The sequence below is a fragment of the Micromys minutus genome (genome assembly GCF_963924665.1).
Source record: "Micromys minutus genome assembly, chromosome: 15".
In the NCBI taxonomy this organism is placed as follows: Eukaryota; Metazoa; Chordata; class Mammalia; order Rodentia; family Muridae; genus Micromys; species Micromys minutus.
Window position 1 is genome coordinate 424,565 of NC_137984.1, and position 24,962 is coordinate 449,526.

Genomic DNA, 24,962 nt, shown 5'->3' on the forward strand with positions numbered 1-24,962 from the left:
GGTTTATCAGCTTAAATTTCCATACTGCTGCTCATTTTTGAAGGAAGTAAGGACAGGAGCTCAAAACTGGCCAAAATCCTGGAGATAGGAGCTGATGAGGAGCCATGGAGAGATGCTGCTTACTGGCTTACTCCACATGGTTTCCACAGCCAGCTTTCTTAAAGAACCCAGGACTACCTGCCCAGGCATGTTTTAATATAATCCCAGATTCGGTTCTAATGTATCTAAATATGGTTCCACAGGCAACAGGGTAAGAAAATAACAACAAAATGTTTTTTTTTCAATGCTTTGTAGATAAAACTTGGACACGTGTTCTAAATTATCCCAAAGTTAAAAATAATCCACTCAAGAGAGGAGAACATATTTGTAGGGCGGACCTTTCTAAAAACAAAGACCAGAGCAAGGATAATGCCTCAAAGAAACATAAATGGGGCACAGCAGATTCAAGCTTGTAAGGCAGGTGCACACTTCCTGCCATTCAGCTTTAAAGCATCATTCCTAGATTATAGTGGTTAATCCTGAAAGGGTAAAACTGTTTCCTTTCCTAAAACTCCCTAACTCTAAAGTAAGTCAAAGATACACTGAGATCTAACAGAAATGTAAATGTTTATCTGCATAAGTGGACTGCAGGCTTGTTTTCAATTGTTGGTCAACTAAACATTTCATAGAATAAAAAAAAAAAAAAAAAAAAATCTGTACTCAGAAAGGAATTGGGTTTCTACAGTATTATGATAATCAAACAGGCTAGAATGGATAGATTTATCACAATATGCAAGTACCTGTTTGCTAGGCTCTCATGGTTAGGTTTTTAGCAGTTCCCAGTGTGTTTCTGTTCTCTGTGTTTTTAGTCTTCATTAAAAGTCATATATACTAGGAAGCTGAGTGCACATGACCCAACTTTTAAGATGATACAAGCATTTCAACTGACAAACAGTTCATATTAAGTCAAAACTAAATACAAAAGTTGATCCATAGGTCTGCAGGAATAGGCAAAGTTGCTATTATTGACTCTCATAAAAAAAGCATTGGAGGATGTAGAAGAGACCCAGAAACAACAACAAATGAAACACAACAACAACCAACAGTTAAATTACCATATGAACTCTGCAAAACAGTGAATTATGTCTCTGCCATCCTTGACTTCAGTTTGCCAGCTACAGAACCTCTGCTCAATTAACCCCCTAGGAGACTCTCACATGTGACATGGTTTATCACATTAGTGCATAATGAGGGAATTGAATACAATGGCTGCATTGGTTCTGTTTGTTTATTTGGTTGGTTTTTGGTTTTCTTTTATTGGGGAAGTTTTTTCCCTCATACAATATAAATTTTCCCAAAGTCTCAGTCAAAATTCCACGCCAAGATATTAATTCTATATTTTAACTATTGTCTTAAATCACAAATGTTCCAAGGCTGAGATGCATTCTTTTGGAATTTTGACTTAATATTTTCATAAAAGCTAGTAGCTGATTTTCCGATGGCATTCAAGGGAAGGCAGAAAAATTGAAAACCTTAGCACAAACCAACTTTGCTGTTTTCTTTTGGATTTGAGATCAGGGAAAGAAAAGTAATAAAAAGGAAGAAGCCTATAAATAACAAAGCCACAGTGGATAGAAGTCCCCTGGTAGAAGTGAGTCCAAATTACATTCATTGTGTACTCCAAGTGAAGGGAGCTGAAGGCTCCAGAGTAAAGACCTACAGCTTATGCTTGGAAATCAAAATTCCCTCAAGATCCACACTGATAACTATTTACCATGTCAATGATACACTTCCTGCCTGATTCTCTGTAAATTCTTAAGAAGAATAGACATAAACCAAACTCCCCAAAGACTCACTTCAAAGAGTTCTCTGGCCAGCAACTCCCAGCTAAACACTGTCTCTAGCTTCACAAAAGAGAACCACCCTCAGAAAAATTGGAGGTGTCCTCTGGGAGAGGATTCATGCTGCATTTTAATTTTTAAAATGAACATAGAGAAAGTAAATAAAATGACAATGACGGCTCAGGCAAAAACGTGTTTTGCATTCTATCATTTTGGAGAGTTGCCATTATGAGAAACTGGCAATGCTGTCAGGAAAGAAAGTGGGCAGAATAATTTAGGTTATATAAGTTCTAATGAATACTAAGAGTGTATTTAAAAACAATTACTTTTCAAAGAACAAAGATCCTATTACAAATTTTAATATTTTTTTAATTCAGAAAAGCATTCCTCCAACTGATTATAAGAGCTATCCAAATCTGTTTGTTTTCTGGTTATATAACACTGCAATATTTGAAGTACGAATATTTTTTTGCTCATTTGGAATTAAGGTATATGCCAGGCATCTTGAGCAAAGAACCACCTGAATCAGAAGTAGGTATTAGGAATGAGAGGAGTCTCTAAATGTTTTCTTTATTCTCTTCAAGGGTACAGTAGCAAAGTGAAAGATTTAACTATGAAACTTTTAAAGTTCTTCTAAAGTTAGAACACTTGGTTTCTGCTGACTGTATATAACCTTTCCTACTTTTCTAAGGCTATTGAAGGGAAGAAATATTAATATACAGGATATCAGTGTGTTCTACAATGTTCATTATATATCAGATTTTATAAAATGTATATGTTTAAATGGAAACCTCCAAAATAACCTTTAGACTTCCTGTCCAGTTGACTAGTTTTCACAATAGAAGTAAAGAAAAAGATTTTCAAGTCACTGTTAGGAAAAAACATCACTATATGAATCCACAAGTTTGACAGCTATGATATGAAAACTGGTTAAAAATCAATACTATGTGGCATTAAGCAGGATTCTGATGGTCAGGAGCTAGAAACTCCATGGCCTTTAAAGCACCAGCTAGCAAAAGTATAAGGAAAGTAAGTCACTTTATCCACTGCCCAAATGCCTTTCCTGTTAACAGAAAAAATAATGAAATATTCAGAAGTGATCTTTTAACTACTATGCACAGAGCAACGATTGAGTCAGAAAAAGAATATTGGGTGAAACAAAATTCATTTTTCAGGTGAAAAATATTTTGAGTAAAACTTACAAGCAGCCCCACTAGTTCACCTGAGAAGACAAAGACTAATTCATGCACAGTAAGAAGGGCTTTATCCACAGTGGCGACAGAAGACTTTAATCCCAGCAACCAGGACTCAGAGCCAGATAGATTTCTGAGTTCAAGGCCAGCCTGGTCTACAGATCAAGTTCCAGTACAGACAGAGATGCACAGAGAAACCCTGTCTCAAGAAAACACAAAGAAGTACCTTTGCTATTTCATTTCATCCTACAGGATGCAGGAAGCAGAGGCTTCTCAACTGTTCTCTAGCCTCATCCAGAGTCAGCCTGGCTGCCTTGACTGCATCAAACTATTGTGTAGTTAACCTTTATGAAACTAGAGAGTTTACATAATGATCATGCTGGTTCATTCCTAAAGTAAATAAGTTGAGCTCAAAACTGCAATAACTACAGTAAAAATGGCCTTAACATTCACATTTCTTTGTTAGTGCCAAGTGGCAGTAGAAAAATCTCAACACATACAATGAGCTACGGCTGCTCAGCTATTTTGGCTGATCCTTCCCCAGCACTGCCATATTCCAAATTCCATTTGTCCTTGGAGGTCATGCACTACTAGGAATGCTGCCTCAGTTACTGTCTCGCTGAATGGAATGAATAAGGATCTCTGAGTACCCTGCTTGCACTCTGGAGCCCTGAAGACAAAAGCTTTTTCCTGGTGCACTGAACAGACCAGTTAGTTTCCAAAATCCAGCTGAGCTCTCTGCCATCCACTAAAATTTTCATTCTTAATTTTTTATATTTATTTTATATGTATTTAGACCTATTTTAGATGCTTTAGTGTTTTGCCTGTATGTGTATCTGTATACCACTTGAGTGACTGGTGGCTACAGAGGTCAGAAGAGAAAGCATCAGATCCCCTGGGGGATCCAATAACAGTGAAATCATGGATTGTGGGGATCAAATGATTGTGAGAAACCTTGTGGGTGAGGGAAATGAACACAAGTCCTGTACAAGAGCAATAAGTGTTGAACCACTGTATCATATTTTCAAATCCCCAAACTTACTTTATTAGCTTTTAAAAATTAGCATACAAAGCAGGAGACTTACTGTAGCCTTTCATTTTAATGCAACCTTTGTTTTCCTTTTGCCCTTCCTGCAATGTTCCATTTTTATTCCAGTAGATGGGACCAGAGAGAATTTGATCATGAGGGTAAGCAAGGGTCATTTGACTGGGAGGTAAGGTGATCTTGTAATACAATCTGAAATCATTGATATCAGATTAAAAACAACGAAGAACCTAAATCATTAGTGACTGGATCAAACAATCCAGAAGCCTTCTTCTACATCCTGGAGTCAAATGATCCAATAAATATGTCATGTGCTTTACATTGTCTTAGAATTTTGAGTATCATCATCAAGCACACAATTTCAAACACCAACAATAAATAAGTGGAAAGCAAATATTTAATGAATCTGGGTAAATGAAACTGAGAATCCCCCTAATCATAGCTTCAGTTGACTTATTCACTAAGAATATATAAATGTATTAACTGAATATGTTTCATTTCCAGGGCAAGTTACAATAATAGATTGCAAAATTTAAAAACCAAACCACTGACAACTTTAAAACAAACAAAAATTGTAATTTAAAAATCTCTTAGAGCTAAAATGTATCAAGTGTGGCAATGAATGTCTGTAATCCATTACTTAGGATTTGGGAGCTGGAGAACCAAGAACAGCCTGAGATACATGAGTCTCTTTCCCAAAATAATACCCCCGCCCCAAAAAAGGTAGATGCAGACATATATCATAAAAATTTGTAATGCAAATGTAAAAAAAACTTTCACTAAGTGGGAGGTGGATGGTTTTTGGACAGATAGAAACTGATCTGTGATTTAGATGGCCGAAAAAAAAGTTGACATCTGAGTCAGTAAAGGAGCAAAGCAACCAACACAAGGAGTTATCCACAATGCTTTAGCTGTGGGCTGTTAAACACCTCTCCTGCACTCTGTCAACAGGTGGAGCTCTTCAAACTTGTAGTTTTGCTGAACAAAAATGTATCCTCTTAGTCTCAGATGTGGAAACGCTTCTTTGCCATTAAGAATAGACTTCCATGAGCTGCAGAGATATCATTACTCAAAAGGATCCAGAAGTGGAGCTAGAGTTATTATAACAAAGTAAATTCTATTTAATGTACAGCTCTGCTATTCTCACGGCTCTGGGAACACAGAGATCAATACTCTTCGGCATGAGAATTTTGCAGTAAAAATTTCACTCATAGCAAACAAGGAATGAAAAAGGCCGTGAGCACGTCCTGTCACTTCCAGTTTAAGAGAAAGTGCACTAATAAAGTCTTACCCATGGGTCATGTTTGACAACAGGCAACACTATGCCAACTCTCATTAAAGACTACTCATATCACTGCCCCCAAAATTTCCTTTAAAATTACCATCTTTTGTGTCCATGTAGCAGGACATCAGTTTTAGATGTGCTACTGAGAGAAGGGATCTGTCAACCATGCTAATTTTACTCATTGTTTCAGTACCAAGACAACTGACACCCAGGTGGTTGATTCTGGTTAGTGATCAGAACAACTGATCCCTAGGGAGATGGTTTGGTTTGCAATATTTATTTTGAGGTTATCCAGACAAAAAAGAAAATGTACTCCTCTATATTATCTCTGAGATAAAATAACAAGAAGAGTATCACGAATAATTGTTAGAGGCAGATCCCAAAATATGTTGAAAATAATTTAAACTGTCAAAAGTATCAAAATAAATATTATTTAGCATAGCTAGCACATGCAAAAGTCTAGCCAACACATGTGAAGCCCTATAATAATCTAAAATTCATAACAAAAAATCTAAAGTAAATTAGATAATAAGTGAAAGTTCTTTTTATAAAAAATACAAAAATTTGTATGGAATATAAGAATTGTTTTTAAATGATATTAAAACAATGTATTTGTTAGCAACTAAGGAAAACAGGGCAGAAATACACTTTTAAATTAAGCAACAGGGAACAGTGGTATAACTCAGTCCTTAATTTTGATGAAATCATGGACTACACCCTAGATTTGATATCTACGACTGCCAAAAAACAAAACAAATGAAAAAAATATTACAAATACAAAAAATGAAATCACAACCAATAGTTTTTCATAAATGGACAAAAGTTTCCATTAATAGGTATGGCCTATCTGTATAAAGAATATAAATAAAACTATCACCTGTTATATACACATCAGGTATATACAGTATGGGCCCCTCCTTAAGAAAAGTGTGTGTGTGTGTGTGTGTGTGTGTGTGTGTGTGTGTGTGTGTGTCTTATTCTGTGTGTGTTTGCTCATGCACATATTTTGATAGTTGAAGATGCAGAGAAAGTGTACCAAAACAGACATATGACCCTGCAAACACAGCATGTGAAATATCTAAGAAATGTCCAGGCATAACTGTACCTTCAGAGTTAGATTAATATGAAAGAGACAGTAATAGTGCTCAATAAAATACAGATTGATGAATTAGGCCCTTGTGTGTGAGGCTGAAATGTAGTTGATACAAATGAAAAGGCACTCATCAACAGTAATATATAGCATATTATCTTTCTGAGCCAGACTGTATTTTAATACATATTTTCTTGCTTTTTAATAACCTGGTCTAAAAGTTTATGAGCTTGCACAAGTAATATGAGACATTGTAGTTATGTCGTGTTCAATTGAAGATAAAGGTTCATCCTACACCGATCAGATTTTGTTTTCTTTTTAATGAACTATTGGATTTTTCTGGAGTATATAGAAAAAGAAGAGGATTAGTTAACAATGTGAACACCAGAAAAGGTGACATGGGAAAGAATGAAGTCAACATGAAGAGAGAGGAAATGTGGGTATGTAATCTGACTTCATATAGTATTATATTGTTGTGGTTCTGGGATTATTATTACCTAACCTGAACTTAAATTCCCTTCCCTCTATAATTATTAAAGAATAATCTATGAGAATCAAGTACATCTTCAAAGAGTCTTTCTGCCAACAATTATTCAGTATCAAGCATTATAAAATAATTCAATGAGAGATGAAAATATCTCATGTTTCTTTTCAGCCCCTGGGTTATACTTTGATTTCTGCCTCTGACAATTTATTTATGTTTTGTTTCTATTCTTCTCTAAATATACATTTATTTATTTTGTTATTCTCTTGAGTCTTTATATATCTGTAGCAGGGTATTTGTATGTAAATGTGGTTGGCCAAGATGATCAACAAGAGGAATTGTATCCCCAGAGTTCAAATTATAGGTGGCTGTGAAGCACCTGGTATGGGGGCTGAGTACTGAACTCCTGTCCTCTGAAAGAGCTCTATGCTCCTTTAGCCCTGTGATCTCTTGAGCTCCCTGTATGTATCTTTCATCCAATGTCTTTTTCTATCTACATGAGTCTTTAGAATTTTTCTCTCATCTTGTATTTCTGTCAATCAGAAAAGACTCCTTCACAGATAGCTCACCTTCTACATGCTCAGAGCATAGTTTCCATTAGATTTTCCAATGTCTCCACACCGAAGTTTACACAACTTCTCATTCTTTCCATGTGTCTGTATTAAGTGTCTGATATCTGATTCAATGAAGCTAATTTGCTTCTAAATTTTCATAAAATTAAAATTCATTCTTTCTCTCTCTTCATTTCAGCTTAATTGTCACCTCCTCAAAGACACTATGAAAGTCACTTTCATTAAATGAACAACTGCCACAAAACATACCACAAGGCTGTATTTGTTGATGTAAGACTCTTAGGGTAGCCACTGTCAAGGACAATACTGAAAGGATCCCTGTATTCTCTCTACACTGCATTCCTTCAACCCAAATCACTGACTAAGATAAAATAAGGACTTGAAAATGTTTAATAAAGATAATATATACTCTGACCTTGCCTATATTTTCCCTGCATTTAGAACAAATACACCTAATATAATAAGCTCTCATGATTTCTAATAACTTTAGCTTCTAAGAATATTAGGAAAAACTAATTCTAACTTTCTAAGACAACAACGTACCAGAAATAGTGAATATTTAAGGCATAATATTAGTATTGATAATGTTTGCAAGTCTAGCTGAAATAGAGTATTTACTGTGACCTTGACACAATATTTCCTGGAATAAGGCCTATAATAATACCTACAGAATGGCATTAGTAGGAGGGAACAGCTCTCAAGTTAGATGACAAGTATAAGGAGACCTGGAAGAAAATACTGTACATTTCACCTCAATAACCATGGTAAAATTAAATATCCTTTGTAAGACATTGGCTGGAAAATTAATTGGCAAAATTTAAAACTAGCATCTACTTTACATGACACTATCAGAATTTTGACTTTTAATATAGAAGGCTGCGACATCAAATCCAATTGCTGTGTGTATAGACTTTCTGAGTTTGAGTAAAGCCATGCTATTTCATGGAGCAAAAGTTGTTACCTCTCACAATAAGTTGAGCAAAATTGGAAACCCCAGAACCTCTTTCTGACTGAGTTACGCAGCGGTACAAATCCTGGTCAGTTTTTGTCACTTCTTGCAATCTGAAAGAGGCAGCAAATCTTCTGTGATTGATGTTCTTAGTCTGGGCTACGGGTATGTCTTCTCCATTGCGTCTCTGCAAGCAGAAACCAATCTTTAGTTCATCAGGGAAAAAAAATCTAAATTATATCAGCAAGCAATATGTGCAATGAATTTTTCTGGTTGCTAAACTATACGCAAGATGCCTGTGTAGTCCCATAAGTTTTTACCTTTGTCATACAATCACATTGGAATATTTTGAAGGAAGTATGGTTGATTCTATGTTCTCAGTTTTCTGTAAAATTGTTACACACAAACAAACAAACAAACAAACACACACACAAAAGAGTCTATGGCTCATTAGAAAATAAATAACGGTCTTTTATGGGAAAAGAAGATGGTCTTTCTTCTGGTGGTACCAAGCTTTCTAGTAGACCTATGTGATGTTCGTCCTCCAAGGAGCTGAAGACCATGATATATGCAACCTTATTACAAATATATAGGGTGAGCTTGATATGAAATGACAATAAAATCCTGATTGATGATTGAGATCCAACTCTAAATCTGTGCTCTTGGCAAATTACAATCTCTTTAGAATTAATGACACCCAATTTATATTTTTATAGAAGTAATTAGAAAAAACACCAGCCTAAATATTAAAAGCTACTTGTCAACTTTGAAAATAAAATAGCAGGAAATACATTTATGACATCATGATATCTCATACAAAACCAGTAAGCATAAACTGTAAAGGAAAGAGTGGTAACTTTCTTTTGGGGGGGGGTAGTAACTTTCAACTCTATTAAAATTTATAACTTCTATATGCTGAAAGACACCATGCATAAAGTGGCGGGAGAATAGACTGTGATGAGATATTTGTCAAAAAATATAACCACCAAAAGATAAACAGCTAGAATATGTGAAAATATTTTATAATTGAATAAGCAGATTTAAAAAAAAACACTCAGGCAAAAAACTACATAGGCTATAAAAAGATAAAAAGCATGTATCTAAGAAAAATGAAAGGAGCTATCAGTCCAACTTTTAAAAATTCTATGTGAAAAAGACAAATGTCAAAGAAATGCGGTAACCATGAGAAAGAAACAGGAGCTTGGGCTCATTTCATATTGGTGCTGTTCTAAGTCCATGGAATTTGAACTGTATGGAGTTTTATTTAAAGGGGCTGCATAGAGCTAATGGACCTACTAATGACTTTCCATGCTAGGGGCATTTTATAAAATGATTACTATTAAGGGAAATGGAAAATGGAGTTAGGAATACAGCTTAGGGGGTAGAGTATTCTCATAGAATTAGTAAGGCCTGGGATTGATCCCAGCACAGCATAAACCAGGCACAGAGGTGCAAGTTTGTAAGCTCCGTAGGAGGATCAAAAGATAGGCTTTTTTTCCCCTTTTTTTTAAGGCTCAGCAGTGGATAAAATACCACCAGTAGCCCTACTGTTTTGTACCAGCTCAGTTCTATACCCACTTAACTTTCTTAACTGTGACCTTGCAAGTATGGAATGAGAAAAATGTCTAAAGGGTTTGAGATCTTCTCATACTACTTGTTACAAATTATGCCAAAGTCAATACTCTCATACATTTTCTCAATCATTCATACAAGGATGACTCAATAGTAGCAATTTAGAAGTGGAATTGTTGAAGTTTGTACACTTCCCACTATTTGTTCATTTTCTTATTTATTGGAAGGCACACTACACAAATACCAAATATTGACTTCTATCAGATTAGAATATGCATCCATTAATGACGATTTTGAAATGGTCATTTTGTGAACTTCTGTATATTACAAGAGATATTATATTGCTTTAATTTTCTTTAACTTGTTTCTTTGGGCAAGAAGGAAAGGGGGTCTGATAATTTCTTAAGTCCCAAACTATACAGTTTCTTCAATGACACTTCTTAAAACCTGAAACTATATACATCACTCTTGTGGAACACAATTATCTTTGATAAGATTATACTTACACTTATGTCTCCCTTACACTTCTACTTCTTTCATTCATGATTTTGTTAATTCTCTCTTGATCTACTGATCCATGAATTACGTACCAAACAAATCTAACTGGACTCACCAAATAACAGGGGAGACATGCCCCAAGACTCATACCACCAACTCAAACTTTCAGTGCCTGGGCCACATCAAATTAAATGGTTGGCACAAGGGGGCCCATAGAAATGAGGAGGAGGGACTCAGGCTATTGTCAAAGCTATTTGTTGCTCTCTACACAGATAAAAAGAACCGATAGCCTAAGACGGTGCCTACATATGTCATTAAACATGGGGAAATCAAGCTGATACCTAACTAGAACATTCATGTATACTAACTGTTGTTCATGGAACTGGATGGGACTCTGCATATTACCAGAGGAGAGAATTAAACGTCAACCCAGCTATAAACCCTTTGATCTAGAGTTGTGGTATCTCTGAAATATACACTGGTGCAATCATGGCACAAACGTAGTGGGAGTAACCAATAAGCAGCTGAGATGCAAGCCAGGCCCAACACAGCTTAAGAAGCCCAGAACCTAAGACTGGATAGGTTATAGACCTAGGGGAGAACCCAATATTATTAGTCTGTTAAAGGAATAGAGCAATATAATGACATCATTCAGCCATACCCATAGATGCCTTACTCAGGCATCATCAGAGAAACTTCCCTCTGCAGGAGATGAGAAGAAACATAGAGACCGACAGCTGGACAATGTGCAGACAGTAAAAAATCTTGGAACACTCAGTCCTGAATGGAATGTCTCCATTAAGCACTAATCTCAGGGCTCAAGAGGTTATGTGGAAGAGGAGGCAGAAAGATTGTGAGAGACAGTGGGAATGGAAGGAACCAAAGAAGCAGCACCTTCCAGACAGAATAGGACCCCATATATAAGCTCAGATGGTGGTAGCTAGCACATGACCTGAGCAAGTTCAAGCCACATTAGGTCCCTCCCTACATGACCATAATCCCTTTCCCTAAGTAGTTACTTTCTCATTAAAGGTCTCTGAATAGAGACCAAACTTAAGAGAACCCAATGCCCAGAGGCAGTAGATGGCCAATACAATAAACTCTGATATTTTTGAGGTATTTACCTCTTAATGATTTGTAGGGGTATTTTTACTTGACTTTACCATATCTACTATGATTTCTGAGTTTGAATTTTTACGTATTTTGTGTGTTTCTCTACATGTGTCTATGCTTCATATGCTTTTTTTTCTTTCCTTTTCTTCTTTTTTTCTTTCATTTCTTGTTTCTCTGGGTTTTTGTTTCATTTTATTATGGTTGTTTGTTACTGACATTTATGCTTTCTAAAAAGAAAGAGAGAAAGAAGGCATGTAGTTGTAAGCTTGAAAAGGTAGAATTGACCTTGAAGGAGATGGGAGATAGGGGACTAATCAAAATATACAGAATGAACAAATAATATTTTCAATGAAATAAAGAAAAAGCAGCTTATATTCAAAAGCTCAGAATTATAAACCCATAAAATTACCGTAAATTCTTTTTCTTCCACAACTCACATAAATGAAAACAATCATTACAGATGCAAATCTGAGATGGAATTTCTTCTCAATTAGCATGCCATCTCCATGCATGCTTTCTTACAGATATGACAGGTCTCAGCACTCCTCCCCTAGGACATGACTGAGCACTATTCTCTGTGGATCCCACCCTCTTTTACTGTCAGTCACCTTCTGGCAAGGCTTTTAGTGTAGACATATGCTGTCACTATTGCTGCTTATTCTCATTGCTTCTGCAAATGTCTTCTTGTTGTGTGTGGATCCTCCCTCCCTGATCCTTGGGCACATGAGCACACCCTTCCCAGGAAATCTCAACACAACTTTTGAGAATCCTCAGGTGTTGACCCACACACTGAGCACCTGGGACATTCTCTGTCATCAATCAATCTGGATCTTTCACATTCACCAGCATTTCTCTCCTCACTCAAAGGTATACATTTTCCTTTAGTATCTTCAAAGCTCTTTCTGCATGACCCACCAAGATTCAGGTAAATAACTTGCAGATATCTCTTGAACTCTGACACAAAGCAAAATTCACAGCACTGGGTATCATCTCAAAGCCAATTACCCTAAAAGCCCTGTAAGACTTCCCAATTACCTTCAAGTTTTAATTCCTCAGTGTTCATTCTTCAGCATCATACAAGACCAGAACCTAGAGCCATGACATTATCTTAATGAATCAATCACAATTGTCTATGCATTTTTTTTTTTAAAGAAAGGTTTCACTGCAGAGTACTGACTGTCCTAAAACTTGTTCTGTAGACCAGCCTGACCTCAAACTCATGAGTGCTGGAACTAAGGGCATATACTACCACTTCCTATGTCCATGCATTTCTATCCTCAACACTCCACAGCTGTCAGTGACACATCACTTTCTGTTCATTTATTTTTTTTTTTATTTTAAAAAACAAAGTTAAAAGAAAAAATTTTAAACATTTTTGCATAAAGGTGTACAAATACAATCGTGTCAGTGCTTGGCTTTTTTTTTTTCTTTCTTTTTTTTTTTTTTAAGGTTTGATACTCTGAATTAAGGTCTTACTAGTTACAATGAGCAAAAAGTACACGAAAAACAGGATGTAACCCGGAATTAGTCAACGTTTTCTTGGTGTGTAAGGATTTAGCATGACATTTTGTTTTGTTTTGTTTTCTTTTCTTTTTTCTTGGACTTCACACAGTCTGGGAGTTGTTTCTGGGGAAGTCTGAGACTCTGGGGTTAGCATCCCACTAGCAGTGACTGCATATTATGTCTGTTCTTTTATGACTGGGTTATCTCACTCAGGATGATATTCTCTAGATGCAACCATTTTCTTAAGAATTTCGTTAAGTCTGTTCATTTATCTTATTATTCGAACAAGGTTGGCTTTAGGTCTCTCTGCCTCAATTTCTTACATCAATCTTATTCTCTAGATATTTGCCTCTTGTCCCTGTGGGAAATGTCATGAATGCTAATGCAAATATACAGAAAAAAGAATTATTAGAATCTATTAACTAATTTTTATATTTTAAAAAACAAAGATAAATGTACAAATTTTCAGTATTTTTGCATAAAAGTATATGAATACATTTTTAAGGTTGTAATTAAGTATTTGTGAATACGTATACATACTCATGTATATATGTAACAACAATATAAAAAAGAGGCTATTAATTTGAGGGGATAAGAGAGAAACTGGAAGGGGCTCTAAGGAGGAAAGGGGGATGTGATACAGTTCTATTTTAATTTAAATATATATATCTTTTGTTGAATTTAACACAGTCTGTGAGTTGCTTGTGGGGTGTCCAGAGCTTTTTGGGGTTAGTATCCCATTATCAGTGACTGTATATTAGGTCTGTTTTTTTGTGAATGTGTTATCTCACTCAGGATGATATTCTCTAGATGCATCCATTTTCTAAAGAATTTCGATAAGTCACTGTATCTGATAGCTGAGTAGTACTCCACTGTGTAAATGTACCACAATTTTTGTATCCATTCATCTACTGAAGAACATCTGGGTTCTTTCCAGCTTCTGGCTATTATAAATAGGGCTGCTATGAACATTGTGGTGCATGTATCTTTTTTGTATGTTGGAGCGTCTCTGGGGTAAATGTCCAGAAGTGGAATAACTGGGTCTTCAGGTAGTACGATGTCCATTTTTCTAAGGAACAGCCAGACTGATTTCCAGAGTGGTTGTATCAGTTTAAAACACCACGAGCAGTGGGGAAGTGTTCCTCTTTCTCCACAACCTCACCAGCATCTGCTGTCATCTGAGTTTTGAATCTTGGCCAATCTGACTGGTGTGAGTTGGAATCTCAGGGTCATTTTGATTTGCATTTCCCTGATGGTTAAGGATATTGAGCACTTCCTTAGATGTTTCTCAGCCATTCAATATTCCTCAATTGAGACATTTTTGTTTAAGATTGTATCCCATTTTATAATAGGGTTGTTTAATTCTCTGGTGTCTAGCTTTTTGAGTTCTTTGTATACCTTGGATATTAGGCCTCTATTTGATGTGGGATTGGTAAATATCTTTTCCCATTCTGTTGGCTGCAGTTTTGTTTTCATGATAGTGTCTTTAGCCTTACAGAAACTTTGGAATCTCATTAAGTCCCATTTTTGAATCTTTGACAATACAGCTCGAGCCATTAGTGTTCTGTTCAGGAAATTTTCTCCTGTGCCTATGAGTTCTAAGGTTTTCCCTACTTTCTCATCTAATAGTTTCAGTGTACCTGGTTTAATGTGGAGATCTTTGATCCACTTACACTTGAGCTTTATACAAGGAGATAAGAAAGGGTCTATTTTCATTCTTCTGAATGTGCCAGTTGGAACAACAGCATTTGTTGAATAGGCTGTCCTTTTTCCATTGAATGTTTACAGTTCCTTTGTCAAAACTCAGGTGACCATATAGGTCAGGGCTCGTTTCTGGATCATCTATTCTATTCCATTGATCCAGGTGCCAATTTCTGTACCAGTACTATGCAGTTTTCAGGACAATTGCCTTGTAATATAGCTTGAAGTCAGGGTTAGTGGTTCCTGCAGATGTTTTCTTGTTGTTGAGGATGGATTTCACTATTCTACGTCTTTTGTTATTCCAGATGAAATTACACATTGCTCTTTCCAACTCAATGAAGAATTAGGTTGGAATTTTGATGGGGATTGCATTAAATCTGTAGATTGCTTTTGATAAGATGGTCATTTTTAAAATGTTGATCCTTACAACTCATGAGCATGGGAGATCTTTCCATTTTCTGAGATCTTCCACGACTTCCTTCTTTAGAGGTTTAAAGTTCTTGTCATACAGGTTATTCACTTGCTTAGTTAGAGTCACACCAGGGCATTTCATAGTTTTTGTGACTATTGTGAAGGGTATCTTTTCCTTAATTTCTTTCTCCACATGTTTGTCCTTTGAATATAGGAAGGCTACTGACTTGTATGAGTTAATTTTGTATCCAGCCACGTTGCTGAATTTGTTTATCAGTTGTAGGAGTTCTCTGGTTGAAGTTGTAGGGTCGCTTAAGTATACTCTCATGTCATCTGCAAAGAGTGATGTTCTTACTTATTCCTTTCGAAATTGTATTCCTTTTATTTCCTTTTGCGTCTAATTGATCCAGCCAGAACTTCCAGTATTATGTTGAAAAGGTAGTGGGAGAGTGGGCAGCCTTGCCGAGTTCCTAATTAGTGGGATTGCTTCAAGTTTCCCCCTGTTAAGTTTTATGTTGGCTGTTGGTTGGCTGTATATTGCTTTTATTATGTTTAGGTATGGGCTTTGGATTCCTAATCTTTCCAAGACTTTTAACATGAAGTGGTGTTGGATTTTGTCAAATCCTTTCTCAGCATCTAGTGAGATAAACATTTGGTTTTTTTTGGTTGAGTTTGTTTATATGGTAAATTACATTGATGGATTTCCTTATATTAAACCATCCCTGCATCCCAGGGATGAAGCCTACATGATCATGGTGAATGATCGTTTTGATGTGTTCTTGGATTCAGTTTGCAAGGATTTTGTTGACTATTTTTGCATCAATGTTCATAAGTGTGATTGATCTGAAGTTCTCAATCCTAGTAGGGTCTTTGTGTGGTTTAGGAATGAGTGTTATTGTAGCCTCAAAAAATGAGTTAGGCAGTGTTCCATCGGATTCTATTTTGTGGAACAGTTGAAGAGTATTGGTATTATGTCGTCAATAAATGTCTGATAAAACTCTGCACTGAACCCATCTGAACCTGTGCTTTTTTTGTTTGGGAAGCTTTTGATAATTGCTTCTATTTCTTTAGGAGTTATAGGATCATTTAGATGGTATACCTGTTTCTGGTTTAACTTTGGTATCTTGTTATCTGTCGAGGAATTCATCTATTTCCTCCAGATTTTCCAGCTTTGTTGAGTGTAGGCTTTTATAGTAGGATCTGATGATTTCTTGAATTTCCTCAGTTTCAGTTGTTATTTCTCCACTTTCTTTTCTGATTTTGTTAATTTTGATACTCTCTTTGCCCTCTAGTTAGTCTGGCTAAGAATTTATCAATCTTGTTAATTTTCTCAAATAACCAGCTCTTGGTTTTGTTGATTCTTTCAATGGTTCTTTTTGTTTCTGTTTGGTCTATTTCTGCCCTAAGTTTGATTATTTCTTGCCCTTTACTCCTCTAGGGTGTATCTGCTTTCGTTTGTTCTAGAGCTTTTAACTGTGCTGTCAGGTTGCTAGTGTATGCTCTCTCCAGTTTTTTTTTTTTTTTTGAAGCACTCATAGGAATAAGTTTTCCTCTCAGTACTGCTTTCATTGCATCCCATAGGTTTGGGTATGTCGTGTTTTCATTTTCATTGAATTCTAGAAAATCCCTAATTTCCTTCTTTATTTCTTCTTTGACCCCACTATCGTTTAACAGAGCGTTGTTTAGTTTCCATGTGTATATGGGCTTTTTGTTGTCTTTGTTGTTGTTAAAGACCAGCCGTAGACCATGGTGATCTGAAAGGATGCATGTGAGTATTTTGATCTTCTTGTATCAACTGAGGCTCATTCTGTGTCCAATTATTTGGTCTATTTTGAGAAGGTGCCTTGAGGTGCTGAGAAGAATGTATATTCTTTTGTTTTAGGATGATATGTTCTATAGATATCTATTAATTCCAGTTGGTTCATAGTCTCTGCTAGTTTTGCAGTGTCCTTGTTCAGTTTCTGTTTTCATGATCTGTCCATTGGTGCGAGTAGGTATTAAATTCTCTCACTATTATTGTGTGGGGTAAAATGTATTTTTTGAATTTTAGTAGGATTTCTGTTATGAATATGGCTGCTTTTGTATTTGGAGCATATATGTTAAAGATTGAGAGTTCCTCCTGACAGATTTCCCCTGTAATGAGTAACAATTGTCCTTCCTTATCTTTTTTGATAACTTTTGGTTGGAAATTTGCTTTATTTGATATTAGAATAGCCATTCCAGCTTGCTTCTTGGGGCTATTTGCTTGGGAGTTTTTTCCCACCCTTTTACTCTGAGATAGTATCTCTCTTTGTCTCTAAGATGAGTGTCCTGTATGCAGCAAAATGCTGGGTTTTGTTTATGTATCCAGTCTGATAGCCTATATCTTTTTACTGGGAAGTTGAGTCCATTTATATTAATAGATAGCAAGGAATAGTGGTTGCTGTTTCCTGCTATTGTTGCTTTGATAGGTTGAATTTTGCCTGTGTGTCTTTCTTCCTTTAGTTTTCTTGCTTGGAAGTTTTCTTGTTTTTACTATGAGGTGGTTCCCCTCATTTTATTGGGCTTTCCACTTATAATTTATTGTAGTGCTGGGTTTGTGGTCATATATTTTGTGAATTTAGTTTTGTCTTGGAATATCTTCATCTCGCCATCTATTGTGATTGATAGTTTTGCTGGGTATAGCAGCTTAGGCTGGCACTTGTGCTCTCTTAGGGTCTGCATGATGTCTATTCAGGCTCTTCTAGCTTTTATAGTCTCTTTTGAGAAATCTAGTGTGATTCTGATTGGTCTGCCTTTATATGTTGCATGACCTTTTTCTCTGACTGCTTTTAGTATTCTTTCTTTGCTTTGGGCACTTGGTGTTTTGACTACTATGTGTTGGGAGGAGCTTCTTTTCTGGTCCAACCTATTTGGAGTTTGGTAGGCTTGTTTAATGCTCACGGTCATCTCATCTCTCTGCCCCCTGGCTAGTTGGAATCTGTTCTCTCTTGTTTCTCTCCAGTCCTTGTGTGTCTGGATCTCAGCTCTTCCTGGTGGCTGATGTTCTAAGTGCCTTTTTTGTACCCTGGAATCCGTTGGCTGGGAACAGAGGGTACAATTCTGCCGGGTTCCTGGATCCCTGGTTCAAGCTGGGCAGGCACACTCTTTCCGTGTGGTCCGCTGAGATCACACGGAATGATTTTGATGATTGGACTCTTTAATAACTTAATATATTTGATCTTTTATGTACTCATATAGTCCAGAAGATAGAATGTGGTGGATTGAGTACAAATGGTCCCCATAGGCTCACATATTTAAATGCTTAGTCATCATAGTTTGGAACTATTTGGGAAGAGTTAGGAGGTTTTGCCTTATTGAAATAGGCTTGTCACTACGGGTAGAATTTGGGGTTTAAAAACCCAAGCCAACGCCAGTGTCTCTTCCTGCTGCTTCTATATTCCAATATAGAATTCTCAGCTCCTCCACCAGTAGCATGTATCCCTGCATGCCCCAATGTTCACCATCATGATCAAAATGGACTAAAACTCTGAAACTATAAGCCAGCCCCAGTGTAATGCTTTATTTTATAATTGTTGCTGGAGTCATGTCTCTTCACAGTGACAGAAAACACTATCTAACACAGGAAAGCTTCATGTTTTACAAAAATCTGTATTTCACCACCAACAAACTTTTCTCATTTCCCATAGACCATAATACAGAGGACGAGGACAGATTGAAGTCATCAAGTGCTAATATCATGAAGCAATTATGGCTTTCTTTGTATTTGCTTTTATTATTGCATTGATATGTATCTATAAAAATGTATGTTTTTAAAAACTCATAATATGAAACTGATTAGTACGACAGACTACTCTTTTAAATAATATAATTATAAATTCTTTTGAATCAGGATATATGTTTGTTTTTAATAGTCAAAAATAAATAAGCATTAAATAGCTGGTACTATACCACCTACTACTTTGGTTCTGATATTTTCTTTCAAAGAAACTACAACAACAAATCCAGATTAAAGAGGAAATAACAATAAACCCAAGAATGCAAATAATCATTTATTTTAATAACTCAGAGAAAGGAACACAGAAGTAAATAAATTTCTGAAAGGTTTGTAGTGTACTCATTAATTTCAAATTTCAAAAAACCCTAGTTCATGTTAAAAAAAAAAAAAAGAACAACTTGGAGGCTGTGGGAAGGCTCAGCACAATCCCACTTGTCACCAAGCTTAATGACTTAAGTTCAGTCTCTGACCAACATGATTGAAGGAGAGGACTGACCCCCTAAAGTGTCCTCTGACTTGCATATGCTGGAGGTAAGGGATGGATCAAAAATTTTTCCAGAGAATTCAGATTTAGTGCCCAGTACCCACATGATGGTCTATAACCATCTGTAAATCCGCTTCCAGGGAACCCAACACCTGGTTTTAGTGGAAATCAGGCCTGCATGTGGTGCATAGATATATACAAGAGCAAAATGGCCACATATGTAAGATAAATATCTTCATAAAATATCTTAAATAAGAACATTTTAATAAAAAATTTAAAGTATCAAGATCAGATCTGACTAAGTCTGGTATTGCAATAAATGCTAGGGTGAGTACAGAAAATGATAACATATCATGCATTTCAAGATATTGTGATGGCTATTCCTGGTTGTTAACTTGATTACATCTGGAATGAACTACAGTCCAGAATTGGAGGGCTCACCTGTGATCCAGATCTTGAGATTTCTTACCTGAATTTTGAAATGTATATTTTGAGGCATAGTGAGCATGAAAATCTTAGGCCCAGGCAATATAGGGCACACCTTTCAGTCTCAGAGACTGAGGTAAGCAGATCTCTGAGTACAAGGTCAGCCTGGGACAAAGCAAGTTTTAGAGCTAGTCATGGTGGTACGTACCTTTAATCTAAACCACACCTTCTAGTTGGAGACCTACATAAAAAGGAAGGAAGATTCACTCTTCTTTGTTTGCACTTTCTTGTCAGCACATCTGTTGAAACCTGCTTCTACAGAAGACCAGCTGAAACCAGTAGTTTTGTGGAACTGAACAACTACTAGAATCTTGGACTTCCCATTCATAGCTGACCATTGTTGTGTTAGCTGTACTATGGACTGTAAGTCATTCAAATAAATTCCCTTAATATATGTAGACACATTCCATAACTTCTGTAACTCTAGAGAACCCTAACAAAGACAGATACATAGGACAGCCTTGTTACCATAAAGAAATGATTAAGGTTTGGGAAGCTAGAAATGCTTCTTTTAAAACAGATGTGATGGGGCATGCCTATAACCCTTACAGGGGAAAATAAGAAGCATAAGGAATACATGATTAAGTCTAGCCAGGGCTATGTAGAGAATGTCAGACCAATCAAGACTATATAAGACCCTCTTAAAAATAAAATGAAGTAAAATAAAACCAAAAACGGAAGTAAAGACCCCTTCCTGTGATGTTCACTTTAAAACCAATCATATAGTCCCTGTCCTAGCAAATTTTATGTCATCTTGGAACAAACTTGAGATATTTGAGAGGAGATGAGAAAATGTTCCAGAGGATAGGCAGACCTGTAGGTTGTTTTCTTAACTTGAAATTGATGAAAAGGTTCCAGCCCATTTTATGTGAGGCCATTCTTGGACAAATGGTCATAGATTCTATAAGAAAGAAGGCTAAGCAAGCCACAGGTAACAGTCCAATAAGCAGCAGTTTCTGCATAGGCTTCTGCCTCTCAGTTCCTGCCCTGAGATGAACAGTAGTAAAGAACCATAAGCCAAATAAATCTTTTCCTCTCAAAATTGCTTTTGGTCATGGTTTTTCATTACAGAAATAGTAACCCTAATTAAAATAATCCCCACAAATGTGCACAAGTATTATAGTAATATAAAATTGATTTTTTTTCAGTTCTAAGAATTTGTAGTTTCCTTCTTGATATCTGTCTTGAGCCATTCTTTATTTAGTAGTAAGCTGTTTAGTTTCATGAGTTTGTATACTAACTGATGTTTGGTTGTTGTTGATATCCAGCTTTAATCATGGTAGTCAGATGGGATGCAGGTTATTATTTCACTTTTTTATGTCTATTGATACTTGCTTCATATTCTAGCATGTGGTTAGTTTTGGTAGAAGTTCATGAATTTCTGAGTAGTGTTTTGGTTTAGTGTTTGGTTTTGTGTTTGGGTGAAATGTTCTGTGGATGGCTTATATATAATCATTGCCATATTATGTCCATCAATAATGACTGGTCTTAGATTATCACTATTGTCTATTTCATCTTCAAGAGATAATTCAGGGCTTGCAATCTCTCTCTGGAGCTAGCTCCTCAGGGCAATAACAGACTCAAGTTGATTTGTGCTTCTGAATCACCATTGTTTCCAAGTTTGACAAGTTCTGCTAATACATCATGTTCATCCCCATAGCCCACCTTTAGAGCAAAATCCATTCTTTCTCCATGTCTAGCTTTCTGTCATGTAAAATGCTGCTCTGGGAGAAGCTTAGTGGGTCCAAGCAGGGTGACCAACAGAGCAGGCAGATTGGGCAGTGAAAAAGAAAGTCAGGGGCAGAGTTTATAAAAGTGGTAGAGAGAGGAGAAAGGGCAAAATGAAGATGGAGGAAGAGAAGAATGAATCATCCCTGTCTGGCTTTAAATAGCCACAGGTAGCTATGAATATTTTATAAGGTATGGATAATTACAGGACAATTTGTCTTATCTAGGCGGTTTATATCAATTGGCTCTGAGTTTATTGTGTAGATGTTTTGTGGAGTGAGAATTTACTGATATAAATCTGATTCATAAATTACAAGCCTCTAGAGATTAGCTTTTGTTGGGTTGCTGGGAATTATGACTATAACCTCAGGGGGCAGATGCTGGGAATGTGAGCAGTCTTCAGCAGAGAGCCACAAAAGGGTAGCCACTGCTGGGGCTCCAGAAAGTAGCAGGAAGTAGCATGGCATGGTGCAGGAAACCTTTTGCCATTGTTTAATATTTACTGCTATGCTATTGAGTGTTCAATGTATCTGGTATCTCTATAGTTATAATAAAGCTATGGTAAAGGTAAATAAGCAATACACCATTAAAACAAGCACTTTTGAAGTGTTTGTAATCCTTAGTGTTATTAAAAACCTAGAATGTCCAGAGTGGCGAATGTCAGACATGGTGGTGCACAACTGTAGTGCTACAGTACAAAGTAGAGGTAAGGGATCATGAGTCTAAGGCCATTATCTTTTGTCTTAGCCTCCAAAGGGACATTTTTAATAACACGTTTAGCTTGGAAGACAGCAGAGTTCACATGCACCTTCATAAACAGCCTTCCACCACCGGCATGCAAACAGAGATGTTTATTTGTTATCACTGACATCCTCACACTAAACTCCATGACCACTGACTTCAGCATCCTTCACACTCACTTCTGATGCTGAACAGTCTGTATACTTATACAAACTCAGATCTTGTACTTCAGTTGCCATGTGGCATGTAATGAAGAGATAGACAGTCAAAGTCTGTGGCTCACTACCCTGGTTGTAATATGGTGGTAGTTTTTTTTTTATTAAAGAGGTGCATGTAGTGTGTGTCTAAGAAGACAATCCACTCTTGAGTCAGAATGTCCTTTCCCTTCCATTTCATCAGTCTGAGCCTAGAAAATGTAAATTCTTTGGTTTTCCTTTGAAATCTCCAGGGGACAGAAAAGTCCAACACAAGCATGACCATGTGCTTGCTTTCTCCTGGAGGTTCAGGACACAGACAACCAAGGTAAAAGTATGATCTAGCAAGTATTCGATGACATTGCCAGATCAGTCCCACCAGCTTGATGACATCGTGCTCTGGGGACTAAAGCTTGGACTGGACTACCATGGCCATTCAGCTAAGGGTTTCTCTAGAACAGTATGGGTTTAAGTCATGACAAAAACCTCTTGTCTTATCTACCATATTGCCTCTCTCCCTGGGTGAAATTCATCTTTGCTTCATACTAACAGGCACAGAGTGATTTGGGGGTCTTCCAATGCCTGGACATTTTAGCAGCTACCATTGTTTTATCCTGCAGACCCCAGATGACTGCAGACTCTGTCATGGTCACTAAGATGGATACTGAATGATTCCTAAAGCACATTGATCTGTTCTCTATGGCAGAAGTGCAGCCAGGATATGAAGATTTGACTGTAGCCACATGCCAAAGAAATGGTGCCTTAGAAGAGCACTGAGAGACCTCAAGACTATTCTCAACTATGTAGTGAAATAATAAAGGTCTAGCCTACCCTGAGCTACTGGAACCTGTCTCAAAATAAAGAAAAAAAATGTACAAAACCTATGGGTAATAAATAAGATACAGCAGAGAAAACATTAATGAAAAATCTTTAGACATGAATTTTAAAATCAATATGAATTTTGAGAACATATTTGTTTCTTAAACATGTGTGTGTATACATGTGTCTGTGTATATGGTTCTCATTGAAAAAGTTTAGTAGGGGAAACTGCTCAATGCCTAGATTATTGCCTTGATATATACTTTATCAATTAAAACAGAAAAAGAACACCATGAGAGAAAGACTGATTAATAGGAATTATAGAATACTTCCCTAAAACCAGAAGCAAGGAAACTCACAAGACTACTGAGGTCAGAGTTGGAAGGCTCAGGAGACTATATGGAGTCATAGATGTCACTGTTTGATAAAGAAAATCCAGTGAATTCTGAGGCATACATAACAACACAGAAAGAAATGCAAACACTCCTCTTTGGGAGACAACAAAACATCAACTTGCATATTGAGAACTAACAAATGAAGCAAAGATTTCAGGGGAATATGGGTACTTCTAGATGTCCTCAGATTGCACTCAAGAGTAACCATGGCAGGGTGTGACCGGCATGTTAGAGAATGCATGCTACATGAAAACAGAGAGGCATGGAAGGGTAGAAAGAGGGTCAAAAGAACAGAGAAGAAGGTGGGAAAGACAAAATGATTCTGTATGAATATAACACTAATGAAATAGATTACTTTGAATGATTCTCTAAGAAATTGGCAAATCACAAAATGAGCAGAAAATGAATAAAATGAAAAATGAGGCTTAAGAAAATCACAATTTTCAAGTAGAAAAATTAAGGGCGTTAAGGACTAACAGAGCTAAGATAAGGAAAGATGGGACTATTTGGACCTTTTGCTATCACCCCAGGCACCACTTACTCTATGATCAAAGGATCAGATTTGACCTTAGACTTGGCTGCAAATTGCTAGAAAATAGAGAGAAAATGGAACCGTGTTGACCTGAAGTCAAACAACTGGAAAAACAAAGACTAAAAAATTAGACCATCAAGAGTATTCTTATGTAAAAGAGTATTCTTAGTGAGGGAAAGAAAGCCAGAAGAGACCTAAGACAGTGAGCAGAAACATATTTCAATGTTATGACAGTAATGGTTGAAGATGTAGCTGAGTAATAGAAGTTTGCCCTAGATTACACAAGTACACATACAAGCATTCTCTCTATGTATCTGTCACTTCTTCTCTCCTTACCAAGCAGAATCAAAATCATAATATTTAATTAGGTTGGCTTTCACTATGTACATGTTATTGTATTAAAATGATCTCATAAATATCAGATCTATTTATTGATCTGCTTTTTAAATCAGGAGAACCAACAAAGATAAATTACGTTTGAAAATAGCACAAAAAATATATTACTTTGAATGCTAATGTTAAAAATAAGCAAATTTTAACTAAAAAAAAAAAAAAAAACAAATAAAAAACACCACCAACAGAAAACAAGT

General features: G+C 36.4%; 1 protein-coding gene across 5 annotated transcripts in view; it reads right to left on the reverse strand.

Annotated features, from left to right (window-relative positions):
• The window catches only part of PTPRK (protein tyrosine phosphatase receptor type K), a gene marked incomplete at both ends in the record, with an annotated part of 530,533 nt that overhangs the window by 231,232 nt on the left and 274,339 nt on the right, over positions 1-24,962 (reverse strand). For all 5 annotated transcript variants that reach the window (XM_080929566.1, XM_080929568.1, XM_080929564.1 and 2 more), the window contains one exon: positions 8,451-8,625. In XM_080929566.1, the coding sequence (XP_080785692.1) occupies positions 8,451-8,625 (175 nt within the window). The remainder of the gene's footprint in view (positions 1-8,450; positions 8,626-24,962) is intronic.